Raw genomic sequence first — 15,301 nt, 5'->3', positions numbered from 1 at the left:
TGTGAAATTCCTACAAATAAAAGTGTCCGCTATAGAACCACATTTCAGTCATCAAGATCAGGAAGTTAACAGTGATATATTGCTACCATCTGATACTCAGATCTCCTTCAAATTTTGCTAGTTGTCCCAAGTATGTGCTTTAAATTAAAATGAACTAGTCTGGAACAACCTTTATATTCAGTTTTCATGTTTCTTTCAGTATTTTCAGTTTCTTTCAATCTGGAACAGTTCTCATGCTTTCCTTCACTTTCATAACCTTGACACATTGAAGATTACGGGCAGGTTATTTCATAGAATGTCCCTCAATGGAATTGTCTGCTGTTCCCTCACAATGAGATTTGGGTTATGTCTTTGGCAGTAACATCACAGAGGTGATGTAGGACTTGTCTGATTGGATGCTGTGAGATGGGGCATCATTTCAATTTATTCCATTCCTGATGACATTTACATTGATCATTTGATTAGATGAGTGTTTGTGAGACTTCTCAAATTTAGATGTACTCTTTTCTTCTTTGTGATTATATCTATATCTATACATATATTTGTGGGGAGATATGAGACACTTTGAGGCTCTTTAAATATCATATTCTGTATCAAAATTTCAATTTCTTCACTTCTTTGTTTATATCCATATGAACTTGTGGATTCTTCTTTTATTCGATAGGATGTAATCCATTGCTATTCCCACTTATTTGATGTACAAATTACCTAATATGTGGTTAGTGGAAGCCCCCTGAAGCTGGTTTCTGGGCCTTTTTGAAATGCCCCACTCATTCTTTCAGTCTTTCCTTTTGCTCTTGCAGAGCATGCTGTCCACGTGCTACTTTACCTGCCCGAGCCTTGAATCAACCATTTTTTCCCAGAGCCCTTGCTGCTTTTTGGCAAATAATGGCACTTAGAAATCACAATCTGGGTGCTCTATGTGCTAAATGCTCTTGGTAAGCCCCTGATTCTATGCCCTTTCAGTGGGCAGAGCTGAGAATGCAAGTGTGCATTTATAATATATCAAAATATATACATGCATATTATTGTATTTCTATATCTACATGTATGTGTGTATATTTGTGTATATATGTGTATGCATATATACACAAATACATATTTAAATACATATATATGCATTTAATACATAAATATATACATACATTTATATATAAATACATAAATATATATATGCATACACACACATATTTAAAAAACACAAATTCACAGTTATCTGACTCAACCCAAGATCACAGGATTCATTCTAGTTTTCTCCTTTTCTGTAATTGTAAGTCTCTTTATTGACCACGAGAAACTTGCTCTAATTAAAAAAAATTTTTCTGTTTTATGCAGCCCCATTTTAAGTAATCTGCCACACTGCTATTGCCATTTGCCCCTTTTGGGATGTTCTTTTCACCCAGATTAGCCTCTGGTGCTCCTGTTGAGCTGTTCTACCACTGGGATGCCTCTTCCCTTTGCTTGGGGACCATGTGCAAACCATGATGTGCCCCTTCCCATGTGGATGACCTCACCCTGCCCAGACCATCTCCCTGCACTGGCCTGTCCCCAGCCTCAGACACCCTCTCACCTTGCTTAGGTGCAGATACCTTGTGCCAGGATATCCTCCCCACCTTCCTTGGGCTCCTGCACCGGGTCTTACACACACCTCTTGTATGCTTTCCTCATTCTGCTTGGCTTCTGAACCCTGCACCAGGCTTCCCTCTGCAAAAATGCCTTCCTCCTCATACTCAGACCCCAGCACCTCCTGCTTGACTCCTTGATCATCCAGCACGCTGCTCTGTGCTGCCCTCCCACTGGTAATCTCTCCTTACCCTTTTTGTCCCCCATACGCTGGCCTGGGATACTCCCTTTATCCTACTTGGGGTCTAATACCCCATTCTGGGCAGTTGGAGGTATAATCTCTTGATAGTTTCTTCCTGCACAAAATCAGTCCACTGAGACCACAGCATTGTAGTAAAGAGTTTAATTAACATGAGGTTGGCCACACAAGACACAGAATGATTACTCAAATCAGTCTCCCAAAGGCTTGGAGATTAGGGTTTTTTATGGAAATTTGGTGAGGAGGGGGCTAGGGGATGAGTGCTGCTGACTCCTGTGCTCATGGAGGCCACTGAGCACAGAGGTCAGGGGTTATGTCACCTTCTCATGTTGAGGCCTTGGGAAGCTAGATTTAAGTTTTACTTAAATCTCCTTTTCAGAAAGGAATCAGCAATCATCTGCTGCTCAGTCAGCTATTAAGAGTAGAAGAATTTTTTTTTTTAAACTACAGGATAAGAGTAATTCCAGATTGGCTGGGCGCGGTGGCTCAAGCCTGTAATCCCAGCACTTTGGGAGGCCGAAGCGGGTGGATCACAATGTCAAGAGATCAATACCATCCTGGTCAACATGGTGACACCCCGTCTCTACTAAAAATACAAAAAATTAGCTGGGCATGGTGGCATGTACCTGTAATCCCAGCTGCTCAGGAGGCTGAGGCAGGAGAATTGCCTGAACCCAGAAGGTGGACGTTGCAGTGAGCTGAGATAGCACTATTGCACTCCAGCCTGGGTAACACGAGCAAAACTCCATCTCAAAAAAAAAAAGAGTAATTCCAGATCATGGAATTATTGCAGCACTATTCACAATAGCAAAGACCTGAAACCAACCCAAATGTTCATCAATGATAGATTAAATAAAGAAAATGTACATATATACCATGGAATACTATGCAACCATAAAAAAGAAGAGATCACATCCTTTGCAGGGACATGGATAAAGCTGTAAGCCACCATCCTCAGCAAACTAACATAGGAGCAGAAAACCGAACACCACATGTTCTCACTCATAAGTGGGAGCTGAGCAATGAGAATACATGGACACAGGGAGGGAAACAACACACATCGGGCCTGTTCAGGGAGGGAGAGCATCAGGACAAACAGCTAATGCATGCAGGGCTTAATACCTAGGTGATGGGTTGATTGGTATAACAAACCACCCTGGCACATGTTTACCTATGTAACAAACCTGCACATTCTGTACATGTATTCCAGAACCTAAAATAAAATTAAATAAAAAAAATAGAATTGGAAGGAAACAAAGTTCATCTAAAACAACCTCTTAGTTATCAACTAGGACATTGAAGCTTGAAATAGCAGAAAGGAATTGTGTGCTGGTAAATGTACAGCAATTACCTCTTCAGGGAAAACAAATTTTATTGATGTAAAGGCTACATATCACACAACTTAAAATATATAATACACTTTATTTGAAATTCCTTATAGCTATTGATTTTCATAGAATGCATTTGTTGGTTTTTACCAAATTCTTGTGTTTATACCTATCTTCTGGTTGCAAATCATGAACTAGTAGAGTTCTAACATGAAGATATTTTTGTTTACATTAGGAGCAAACAAAAGTGGAACAACCAAGACCTCTATTTTACCTTGTTCATTAACAATGCAAGTGATTTATTGGCTGTGTCAGATAATAGGTTTTAAATACTAGAAGAATACTTTGTCATTTTTTGGTGCTGTTCATGATGTAATAATGGTTATAGACCTTTTGTATTAGCTTTTAAGTTTTACCTGCAGTATTAATATTTTTTCCATCTTATCTTGATTTATGGTGTTTGCTGATTTCCATGGTCTAAATACACTCACTTTGGCTGACTTCAAGTCACCAATATGACTTGTGAGCATATTATTAGAAAGGGATACCTACAATCCTAGCACTTTGGGAGGCTCAGGAGGGCAGATAATAAGGTCAGGAGTTTGAGACCAGCCTGACTAACATGGTGAAACCCTGTCTCTATTAAAAACACAAAAATTAGCCAGGTGTGGTGGTGTGCATCTGTAATCCGAGCTACTCAGGAGGCTGAGGCAGGAGAATTGCTTGAACCCACGAGGCAGAGCTTGCAGTAAGCCGAGACTGTGCCATTGCACTCCAGCCTAGGTGACAGAGCAAGACTCTGTTTCAAAAAAAAAAAAAAAAAGGGATGCCTGGTAGTTAGTTGCCTAAATACCCTATATAGTATTTCCATCATCCAGACACAATAGGTGTAAATAAATTCAAGAGAGTAGGCAATGGTAAGATGTAATAAAATAATTAAATTATAATAAAATAAGTTGGGAGTACCAAGTTTTGAGCATTTACTTTGTTTGAATATAACTAATTTAATTGCCAGTTTATATAATTCAACTTTTCACAATGGCTTATGTTTAACATCCAGCTCATGACATTCCTGAAAATTTAACAGCCTCTCACAAGCCAAGTCAAGCCCACCACTGGTACAAAATTAATCAACCATCAAATCATGGGAAATAGCCAAGGCAGAGTGCCTAGAAGGGCATTATTTCATGGGAGGTTTCAGTATAAAGTGATCCCAGTGCAAATTGAGAAAGGAGACAGACAAAGGGAGCAGGGAGGAAACACCCAAGAGGAGCCACGGGCTTCATCCAGTTCCCCACTTCATGCCCACGGATGCTGACCTCATTGTTTACTGTAAGGGCTGCATCAGTGTTTACTTGAATTAGGCTGAAGTTCCTTGAAGGCTTGCTAGCATCTTAGTGCATACATAAATGCCACAGCCCCCTAAATATGTAATTTTATAGAAGGGCAAAGAGGCTCCTTTGACAAAATTTTGTTCTCCAGAGGCTTATGGACTGGAGAGTAATACACATATTTATTAGCCATTTGCTTTTAATGCTCTGGACTCTGCTGACCCTGGAGAAACTACCCTTTCTTTCTGGTCAGTTCCTAGAGATAGTGAAGGACCGGCCTGTGGCATGCATTTAATATGCAAACCAGCCAACTCAGAGCCCACACCCCACACCCCACCACCTCCTCTACAGGGCTTTCACACTTAGGACAAGGATTCCCTTGCTCTAATCATCCAGGACCAGGTAACAGGCAACCAGAGACAGTTCCTATTCCCTAGAACCTGCAAAAGATACTCCAACTAGCCGATGCTAAGCCTGCTTGCCTTGCCTTACCCATTCCTTCGGGTGGAAGCCACAATAAAGGCTCTTGCCTGCATTTTCCTCATTATTCCCTCTGCCAGACCCTGGTGCTTTGTCCAGTGGAAACTCCTCCTCCCAGCACTTTATGCCACATGACTCTTGGGAACTGTGAGTAACAAACTCTAATCAATGGCATTGTCTTCTCATCTGTTGGCCTCTCCTTACCTGAATAATAAAACAACATGGCCCTCTGTCAAACCTATGAAGAAAATGATGTGAAAAAGAAATAAATCTATAAGGAGATATTCATTTAAATTGGGGATTTCAGCAATTTCAGAAAACAGTCTTAACTGGTTTCTATACAATAATTTTTTTTTAGTTTAATTTTAAATGAGAATGCTCATCAACTTTGACAAGGATGCACATAAATAAATGAACATTTATATCTTGCCTGACTTACTTGTTGATGGGACTGTTGAGCTCACATGCTACTGTGGTGGGCTGACTCCTATGATACTTTTTCTGAAACATACTTCGTCTATCATGGTGTTATTTCATTAATAAGTGATGAAACACATAAATGTCTCTCTTGTTTGACATTGTACCACGACTGACCTACATTTATCACTCTGTGAAACTTATACCAAGCTTTCAAATTCAGATCAAAGGGGAATATAGAAAAGTAGACATATAGAAGAGAGATTTTATAATGAATTTAGCTAAGCAATTACCAAAATTCTCTGTACACACTGTGATTCCTTGTCTAAGCCAGGCTGGGATAAGCCTGAGATTACCGTAATCATCAGCAAACAGGCTTTCTTTGACTGCTCACTCCTATCCTACCTGAAAGTCAGATACCTCAAGGTCCTACCCTATTGTTCTGACATTTCACAAGATTTGGAGAGGCTAGTTACCCACAGCATCAGCCATCTTCACTGTCTTCACTCTGCTTGGATATCTCCTGTGTCTGTTGTGAACTCAAAAGGTCCTGGCTCAGGCTCCTGACAGCTGAGGATTTCATCTCATGTCAATGTCAAAGTTGTTGCAAAGTTGTTGGCAACAGTGATGCTGTTCCCTTGTACTCTTGATGTCTGAGAGAGATGATAGCATGAGAAAGCTTTCACTTTGCTCACTCTTGTATTGTAGTTCCTTTCTCTTGAGAGTTGACCAGGAAGACAATCTATGGGACAGACACTGGGAATGGTGGATCATCTTTTCCTTCTGAGGCTGCTCCACTGTCATTGAATCAAACTCTAAGGTCAAACTCTTTCTTCCCTTGGATGGGTTGTTTCCAAGAGCTCCTTTTTAGGTAATGTGGAAATAAATGAAGATCAATCAAATGAAAATAAGCAGAGTATTTAGAGCTTGCTATAGCAAGAGAATCAGCCACCATCACTTACTTTTGACAGAGACTCAAAGGCAGGCCAAAGAGTGGGAAATCTTATGTGGAAACAAGGGAAGGCTTCAGGTGAGCCCTGATTGGAGGCTGTTGACTTGGAAAAGCTGTGGACAGGCTATCTAATAGTGGGACAATCTATGTTATTGGTTAGGGGAGTACACTGGTCTCTCTGGTGGGTCCTGAGTTGGAAGTGGGGGCAATAACTAGAGAAACTCTCAGATGTTGACCAAGTTTTGGCTATTTGGGGCCAATTGTTACAGGGATTATTGTCTGGCTTCCTGGGATGGTTTCTAGAGATAGTGGTCTAATCTCTTACAATCTGACTTATAGATAGCAAGCTGTCTTCCTGGGCTGGTTACTGTAGATAATGGGTTAGGTTTCTAGAATAGTTGCTGTAGACTGTGGGTCAGGGTTCTATTTTGATATATGGTCTGACTGTTGCCTATTTGTATATTCAGTTTCTCAGCAAAATGACAGCCAGTAAGTCTACCATTTACTCTCCCTCTGCCTCCATATTAGTCAGGGTTCTCTAAGAAACAGAACCAATAGGAAATTGGTTCTGTTATATGTATAGAAAGAAATTTATTATAAGGAATTGGATCACATGATTATGGAGGCTGGCAAGTCCAAATTCTGCTGAATGCAGATCCAGGAGATCAACATTCTAGTTCCAGTCTGAAGGCAGTCTGCTGTAGAATCAGGAAGAAACAATATTATAGATGGAGTCTGAAGACAGCCATCTGGAGAATTCCCTCTTGCTTGGGGGGGGGCTAGTGTTTTTGTTCTATTCAGGCCTTCAACTGATTGGATGAGGCCCACCCACAACTGCTTTACTCAAAGTCTACCAATTTAGATGTGAATCTCATCCAAAATACCCTCACAGAAACACTCAGGGAAATATTTGACCTGCCATCTGGGCACTACATGGCCCAGCCAAGTTGACATATAAAATTAACCATCACATCCTCAACCCCTCACCCATGAATCTCAAGGTGAGCCAGTGACTTTTACTTCCTCTCAAGCTGCACCCTTAATTCATGGTTACACATCAAAGTCATAGTAAGTCTCTACTCTCTTTAGCATATCTAGAAGCTCATGCAGCGTCGTCTCTGTGTTTGTGGCAGGACTCATGAGTGGAAATGCCTTCCAGAGCACACTCATTCCAACTGGAGGTGAGAAGAGGCAAACTCATTCAGGCAAACAGGACAAAGCTCCCAAATTGAAGGGGCTGTGGCATTCCACATGCTACCCCATGAAAAGAGTTTTAGTATTGTCTTCCAAACCACCCATTGGCCTCATTTCATCTCTTTAGGAAGGTCTGAGCCCATCTTGATGGTAGCGAGGTAGGTATTTGGAAACCTGTCAGGATCCCTCAAATGCCTTCAACAGGGGAGTCTCCCAGCACCCCTGAGGGATCGAAGTGGTGAGCAAAACCGCACAGTTCTTTTCTATCCTGATTCACTGGAACTGACAGGCAAAAGACTGAGCATCTCCAAGCAGGCAGGCAGCTAAGGTTGCAGAGCAGCATGTTATCTTCAACAAGATCATCTCCTTTTAAATTCATTCTTTGATTCTCTTACCAGGTCTTTTTATTTTTCTTGTCAGTAAAGCCCATAAAATATAGAGTCTTATCAATAGTATTCAAAGCAGATTTAAAATGTAATTACTCTCTTCTCTCTGCTAGTACAACCCAGCCTGAATCATCTCATCTGATTTAATAAAGAATCTTGTTGAGTTGAAAATGAAATCCTCCCACTTTTTTCCCTCCTTTCTTCCTCCCTTTTTTCATTTTTCCTTCCCTTTTCTGTTTATTCACTCTGAGCTCCCTATCCAAAAGGCATTTGTCAAGCATTAGGCCAATGATTACGGGTATAAAGATGAATGAAAACCATCGTTGCTTTTGAGATGATCACTGTCTAGTGGGGGAGGTAGAAATAAAAATAAAGTTTTATCATGCATCATGGTAAAAATGGATTCAAGCTAAATAGTTCTGGGGAAATTGAGGCAGGGATCTCAAGAAAGGTCACATTCTGCAGGTTCTTGAAAGATGAGTTGGAGTCTTCTAAGCACATGCAGGACTGGAGGTGGGGAAAGTGTTCAGGGAGTGAAACAACATAAGGATGGTCAGAATAGGACTTCAAGGTAAATCTAAGACAATGTCTACCCAGGGGCCATGCTGTTGGACTCTTTATTGCATCCATATCCTGCATGATTAAGCAAGAATTTTTATTCTTCTGTATTCTCAGAAATCCGCCCTCTGCCTTCCATTGCTTGGCCAACATTTGGGCTGTCGTCCTTGTCCTCTGGAGCATCTTTCTGATGCATGGCAGCCTCTCTCCGTGGGCATGGCTGACCTTGGCCTCATCCAGCTCTCCATCCTAGCTCGGGACTGAGGGTCATGAGCAATTCTCTGATGAATTCTTACGACCCAGAAAGAGCTGAAGCAGAAGCCAGCTCCCTGTCTGAGGTTTAAGTGAAATATTGAGCTGTGATTCACCATTACTCAGAACCTTGTCAGTTCATAAATTTAAAGCAACTCCATTTCCTTTGCTTTTGAATAATCGAAACTGAATGGTGGATATATATTGGAACAAACAGGTAGGATAGCAAGCTTAGACCTGGGCAGGTTTGTTTCCCATTAGGCTGATAAAGGAAAGCTTACGCTTTTGTGTACCTATGTAAAATAGGCCTGCTGATGTCCTTTGGGAGAAGTAGGGGTGAAAATGTGGCTGCACTGCCAATAACATGGGAGGAGGATGAAAATAGCAGGTGTAAATTGTGATTATGGCCAACAGAAATAGGAAGCTGCTGCTAGGTCATCTGCCTGTTACCCAGGACTGGCCTATTAGCTGTCATTAGCCCTTCTCCAGGAAACAATTTGCATCCTTTGAAATCCTTTTAAAATTGGATTTCTGCCCACAGCCCCATCACGCTGCTTTTTCTCATGGATTAAAGAGAAAGTGGCCTCTAAACTAGTTCTCCTTGTGGGCAGAAAGTGCTGTGGCCTAGGTGACCATGGGCAGGATCACTCCTCCTAGCAACAGTATGGCCATGGGCTCATATGATCACAGGATTGAAGAGACCTCAAGAGGGCATCCTGTCCTGTCTTCCTCCCAGCAGATTTCACCATCCCTCAAAGGTGTAGACTTTCTACCGGAATTGGACAATCTCCCAAAGAAGTCCTTTCAAGGGATGGAGTAATCTTCAAGAGTAGAATTTCTTTATATGACTCCTTTGGTTGTTTGTACTCCTGAAGATGGCTCTGTGGCATATATAATTGGATGTCCTGAGGATTAAGCTTCACTCAAGACCTGAGACTTCTGGCCAAGCAGTAGTAGCCATTTGAGGCGGGTCACCATGTTGGGTGTCCTTGTCCTAAAGCCCTTGGCTTCTGTCTGCTCCCCACCTCCTATGGATCAGTCTGAATCCACTTCCTCCTGCTCTGATTGTGTGAATTTAATTAATTTATTTTAGAGACAGGGTCTGACTCTGTCACCCAGGTTAGAGTACAGCGGCGCAATCAGAGCTAACTGCAGCCTTGAACTCCTGGGCTCAAGCGATCCTCCTGCCTCTGTCTTCTCAATAGCTGGGGCTATAGGTGTCTTACCCAGCTAATTCTTATTTTTGTTTTTTGTAGGGACAGGGGTCTTGTTTTATTGCCCTGGCTGGTCTTGAGCTTCTGGGCTCAAGTGATCTTCCTGCCTTGGACTCTGAAAGTGTGGGATTACAAGTGTAAGCCACCAAGCCCAGCCTGAATTTTGATTTTTCCATTTTGAAGAGTAGTCTGGCCTGTTGCAAGAAGCATGAGATCTGAGGCCAGAATGCTCTGCTCTTATGGGAGGTGTGCCCAGGCCTGCTTCCTTAACATCTCTGAGCTCCAGGCTGTCTCTTTCTCCTTTCTTCCCTTCCTAATGGAGTTATGATGGGCCTATAAAAACCATATTATAAGAATGTTGAGAACTTTTACAAATGGACCGTGAAAGACATCTAACGAGCTTTACTTGACTTTCTGCAATAAGGGTTAAAACTCAAGACGGTGTCTCTTTTCTTCAACTCTGTCTGACATAAGAATCTCTAGATGCCTTCATTTAAACATTTGAGAAAAAATCTTTATGATGATTTATCACTTTCTCCTTCTGCCACTTCATTTCTGCTCACCTTTTCGGTTCTATTTGTTCAAATAAGGCCATTCTTTCATTTTTAACCTGCAGAAATCTTTCTCCTTCCTGATCAACACTACTAGAATGCCGTTATCCTTAACACATATTTTAGGACCATATTTAGTTTTCTCTGCTTTATCAGAGAGTGCAGCACTGGCGTTCACCTTTACAAAAGCACTTACGCTATGATGAGGAACTTTTTTTTTTTGAGTCAGAGTCTTGCTCTGTCACTCAGGCTGAAGTTCAGTGGCACAACCTTGGCTCACTGCAACCTCTGCCTCCTGGGTTCAAGCAATTCTGTGCCTTAGCCTCTCAAGTATCTGGAATTACAGGTGCCGGCACCTGTGGTGTATGTGTGATGTGGGTGTGTGGTATGTTGTGTGAGTGGTGTGGGTAGTGTGTGTTGTGTATGCATGGTATGGTATATGTGGTGTGTGTAGTGTGTTGGGTATGTGTATGTGGTGTATGTGTGATGTGGGTGTGTAGTGTGTTGTCTGGTTGGTGTGGATGGTATGTGTTGTGTGTGCATGGTGTGTGAGCAGTGTGTGTGTTGTGTGTGGTGTCAGTGTGTGGAGTGTGTAAGTGGTGGTGAGGTAGGAGGATTTTCAGGACCTTATTCTCTGTGTGGTTGCATTCCCGGAGTCAACTGGCAGACCCTGAGACTGCAGCCCTGGCATTGCTGGGAGCGGGCAGAATGTAGCCCGGATGTGGGCGGAGGGCTGCCCAATCTGGATCAGCCTGGCATGCCATGCTCTGATGAGTGCTTTCACCCCTGGCATTTTCAGTACTAAGTTTCTCAGGAGCTAGCCACAGCCTTTGGACATGCACAGCCCACCATCCTGGCACAGTATGAGGAGAGGAACACAGGTCACTGGCAGAAGGGGAGAGCAGAGAGGGCACAGGGTGAATGAGGAACCACTGTGGGCCCGCAGGGGCTGGGGAAGCTGCCCACGGCCCTGCACCCAGGGCAAGTCCCAAGTGTTGGTTTGGGCCATCCCTGCTGGTTAGGCAGACTAGCATTGGTTTTGATGACCTTTTAGGGACCGGATGCTCCTTTGGGGATGGTGCATAGGTGTCCCTGCTAGATGCCACCCTCCAGCACTGCAGGCATGTGTGAGAGTTGTCAGAGGAGGCAGCAGGCTGATGGATGACCACACCAGCTGCTCACACAGCACTAGCGCCGACTTCCTGGCCCTGAGGTAGGCAAGAATTCAATGAGGCTTGGAGAGAAAATCTGCCAGGATGGCTTTCCTGGCCCTTTTATGGAATGATTAAGCCAGGTAAGATTCAGCTCGCTCTCCAGGTGCCTGGGGAAGGGTCTTCTTGGTCTTTTGATGTTAGTAGAAACAGCTGCTGTGTTTCTTACTCTGGGCACAAAGACAATGGCCAGCCTTTGGCCGGGCTGACAAAGGATTGTGTCTGTGTGTGTGTGTGCCTATGCACACATGTTGGGGGCAGTGAGTGTCTGTATGGAGTTAAGCCTCTTAATGTCTAGAAGATCCCACTCCAAACAGATGCTGCAGGCAGGCAGTGTGAAGGGTTTGGCTGGACTGTACATGCTCTGGCTGGGTGAGAGTGAATTGAAGATCAGAAATAAGTACTTCTTTCAAGCTTAATTTTAAAATGCTATCTTGGTTTGGGTGACAGGATTATGTCCTCTATGTCTTGAAACAGGGGCGGTTGAGGAGACAGAGAAACTGGCAGGAGAAATTTCCAAAATATTTAGTTATGTCCCTCCTTCTGGAAGCCTCCTTCTATTCCTCAGGGACTCTTGGAATTCCACTTGGCCTCTCTTGCCAAGACCGAGTGATGAACAGAGGCGTCTGGTTGGGAGTTTACGGGCAAAGCTGGGATAATCAGATGCACAAGCATGGTGATTGAGAGCTTATTTGAACATTTCAAGAGGCTGTTGGGGAATTTGAGCCCCAGCACACAGCTGTGTGAGCCCTGAGCTGGGGCTGGCCCCAAGACCAAGCTAGCCCCATTGCTTGCAGGTCAGACCAAGGCAGTGAGCGGGCACAGGGATCTGGAGGCCAGGTATCCAGCCCTACACCGAGTCCCATTGCTCCTGAGCAGGGCCTCCTGGAAGTTTCCACCTCCCTGCATCTCACCACAGGCGTGGGCACTAATTCACCCCATAACTAGGTGCCTCTCGTGAACCAACACCATTTTAGAAACAAGTGAAAGAGAGATGGCTGAAGACACTATTTATTTAGGTGTTGTTTGACTATAGTGCCTTTGGGGGAAAAGAAAGCACAGACAAGTTCAGATGTATCCCCAAGTATTTGTTTTGAGATGGAATCTCACTGTCACCCAGGCTGGAGTGCAGTGGCATTGATCTCAGCTCATTACAACCTCCACCTCCTGAGTTCAAGTGATTCTCCTGCCTCAGCCTCCCGAGTATCTGGAACTATAGGCATGTGCCACCATGACTGGTTAATTTTTGGTTGAGATGGGGTTTCATCATGTTGGCCAGGCTGGTCTTAAACTCTGACCTCAGGTGATCTTCCTACTTTGGCCTCGAAAAGTTCTGGGATTACAGGGGTGAGCCTGTAAATGGTCACTGCGCCTGACCATTTACAGGGATGCTAGTCCTTGGTTGGTCCCCATTGGCTGAATGAGCCCATCTGAAACACTCTGGCAAAGCATCTCAAGCCCTAGGAAAAGTAGCAGCAAAGGAGTGACAGACATAGCAGTGACCCAGGGGTGACTGTCACCATGAGGTGCAGGATGTCTGGAGAGTGTGACCTCAGGGAAGAGGCCATGCTTGTACCCCGCCTTCACCCCACACCTGTGCAGCCTTGGGCAGGTTGCTTTACCCCTCCAGATTCATCTGAGAAAGGAAATGAGACCTTCCCCTCCTGAAGACAAAGGGCTGGGTGATGTCTCTGAAGCTCCTCCTCGCTCTGAGGAATTTGTGTCAGTGAATTATACTCACTTTCCTTCTGAGCAACTGACTTTTGTTTCACTCCAGTTTAGTTCCTGAGGGATAGAGATTATTCCGAACCACGAGAGGTGCCATGCTTTCCTTACAGAAAATGGAAGCAAATTTGTTTTAGTCTGTTTGGACTAGTATAACAGAATGCCACAGACTGAGTAAGCAGAAATGGATTTCTCACAGCTCTGGAGGCTGGGAAGTCCAAGATTGAGGCAGATTCAGTGTCTGGTAAGAGCCCACTTTTTGGTTCATGGATGGCACCTTTTTGCTCTGTCCTCAACATGGTGGAAGGGCAAGAACTCTCTCTCAGGCCTCTTTTATAAGGGCAGTAATCCTATTCATGAGGGCTCTGCCCATGACCTGATCACTACCTTGAAAGACTCTACCTCCTCATGTCATCACATTGGGGACTAGGCTTTTAACCTGTGCATTTTGGTGGGATGCAAATATTCAGACCGTAGCAGAATCTAAGTGTATGCCACATGACCAGGTAGGGGAAAGGAGAAGGGGGAGAGGAGAAGGTAGGTGATAGGTGAGAATGAGAGGGGAGAGGAGAGGAAATAAAGAAGCGGGGAAGAGGATGGAGAGTAGGAAAGAGGGAGGAAGCATCCAGGATCCTTAACAGGGTTTGTCTGAATTGGATAGTTTGATTGATGGAGCCCTGGGCCGATCAGTACTGGCGTCTTACTCAGTCTCTACCAATTGCTGATTTTTCTCTGATAGAGAAAACTGTTTGCAGATATGTACTATGGATTCCAAGGAAATCTCAGGGAGAAAGCTCAGATGACTATATGAATTCATTTCTGGCACCAGAGAAGCAACTCAAGTGTGTCTCTGCATAGTCCTGAATCAGTAGCATGTTCTTGATATAATACTAGTTATAGCTTCTATTTAATTGAACACACATAATGAACGAGACTCTCTGCAGCCCCTTAGCTAGCATTACTTCATTTAATCCTCACAATAACCCTGTGAGGTAAGTATACTTACTGTCCCCATTTTGGATCTGGCTTGTGTGAGTAACATATCCAAAGTCACTTAGCCAATAAGTAGCAACACCTGGATACACGTTTGTCTCACTGTAGAGTCCAAACTATTATTTATGACACACTGTGGGCTCCCTAAGCAAGGATTGTTGTCTCCCCAAGGCCAAGTCCAGGCCTGATGTAGCATAAATGCTCACCGAATGAATGAATTCATTTATTCAAATGAATTATGGAAGGGCAATTAGGTCAACGATTGTAAGGCTGGTAAGAAAATTTATATCCTGTCCCAAGAATCAAATTGCTTTAATAGATTTCCAAGGCAAGCCCTAAAAACAGGAAGGGTCTGTTTTTCAGCAAAGTCCATGCATAAATGCAATTTTTTATTTTTAGTTTTGCAAACACAAAGGGCCCTGAGTTTCCCTTGCGAATGAGCTCAGTATCCTCAGGTTTCCAAGAGGAACCAACACTGCAGCTCCTTGGACAACGGTGACTCTCTTCCCAGCCCACCCTTGCTGTGACCTGCACCCCTGAGTTGTTCTCAAAGACACACTAAGAAACCACATTTCAGAAGGAAGGACATAACGGATCCCAGGATCCAGTTCTGTGTCTGGCATGGCCCCAAAGACACTGTGTGCAGAGTCAGAAATATGCTTCCCAGTTGACTCCATGGGATGCTTGTTTCAAAAGAGCTGCCATTCTTGTCTATGTACCACATATCTTGTAAGAGGCTCTTCTTTTCCAGAATTTTTATATTTTCCCTGGCATTTTGTGGTTTGGTAATTGCCTACAAGAATAGTTCCATAACATAAATCAACAATGAAAACCAAATTACCCCTGCCTGCATCCTTTCATTCCTTTTTCATCTCTAATGATATTTT

At 43.5% G+C, this 15,301-nt stretch overlaps 1 protein-coding gene and 1 long non-coding RNA gene across 17 annotated transcripts in view; one reads left to right on the top strand and one right to left on the bottom strand.

Moving 5' to 3' along the window:
• Window positions 1–15,301, top strand: part of LOC118146779 (uncharacterized) — a 358,558-nt gene that overhangs the window by 233,915 nt on the left and 109,342 nt on the right. The gene's annotated exons all lie outside the window — the stretch shown is intronic.
• LOC128929425 (uncharacterized) overlaps window positions 1,214–15,301 on the bottom strand; it is a 30,876-nt gene continuing 16,788 nt past the window's right edge. For all 9 annotated transcript variants that reach the window (XR_013525285.1, XR_013525283.1, XR_008475919.2 and 6 more), the window contains one exon: window positions 1,214–15,207. Coding sequence is in view for 1 of the 9 variants with exons in the window: in XM_078346901.1 (XP_078203027.1) it covers window positions 15,104–15,207 (104 nt within the window). In the remaining 8 variants the exon portion in view is untranslated. The remainder of the gene's footprint in view (window positions 15,208–15,301) is intronic.

The sequence above is a fragment of the Callithrix jacchus genome, chromosome 13 (assembly GCF_049354715.1).
Source record: "Callithrix jacchus isolate 240 chromosome 13, calJac240_pri, whole genome shotgun sequence".
Classification (NCBI taxonomy): domain Eukaryota; kingdom Metazoa; phylum Chordata; class Mammalia; order Primates; family Cebidae; genus Callithrix; species Callithrix jacchus.
Note: the sequence above shows the minus strand (reverse complement) of the source record. Positions and strands in the feature narration are given on the sequence as shown.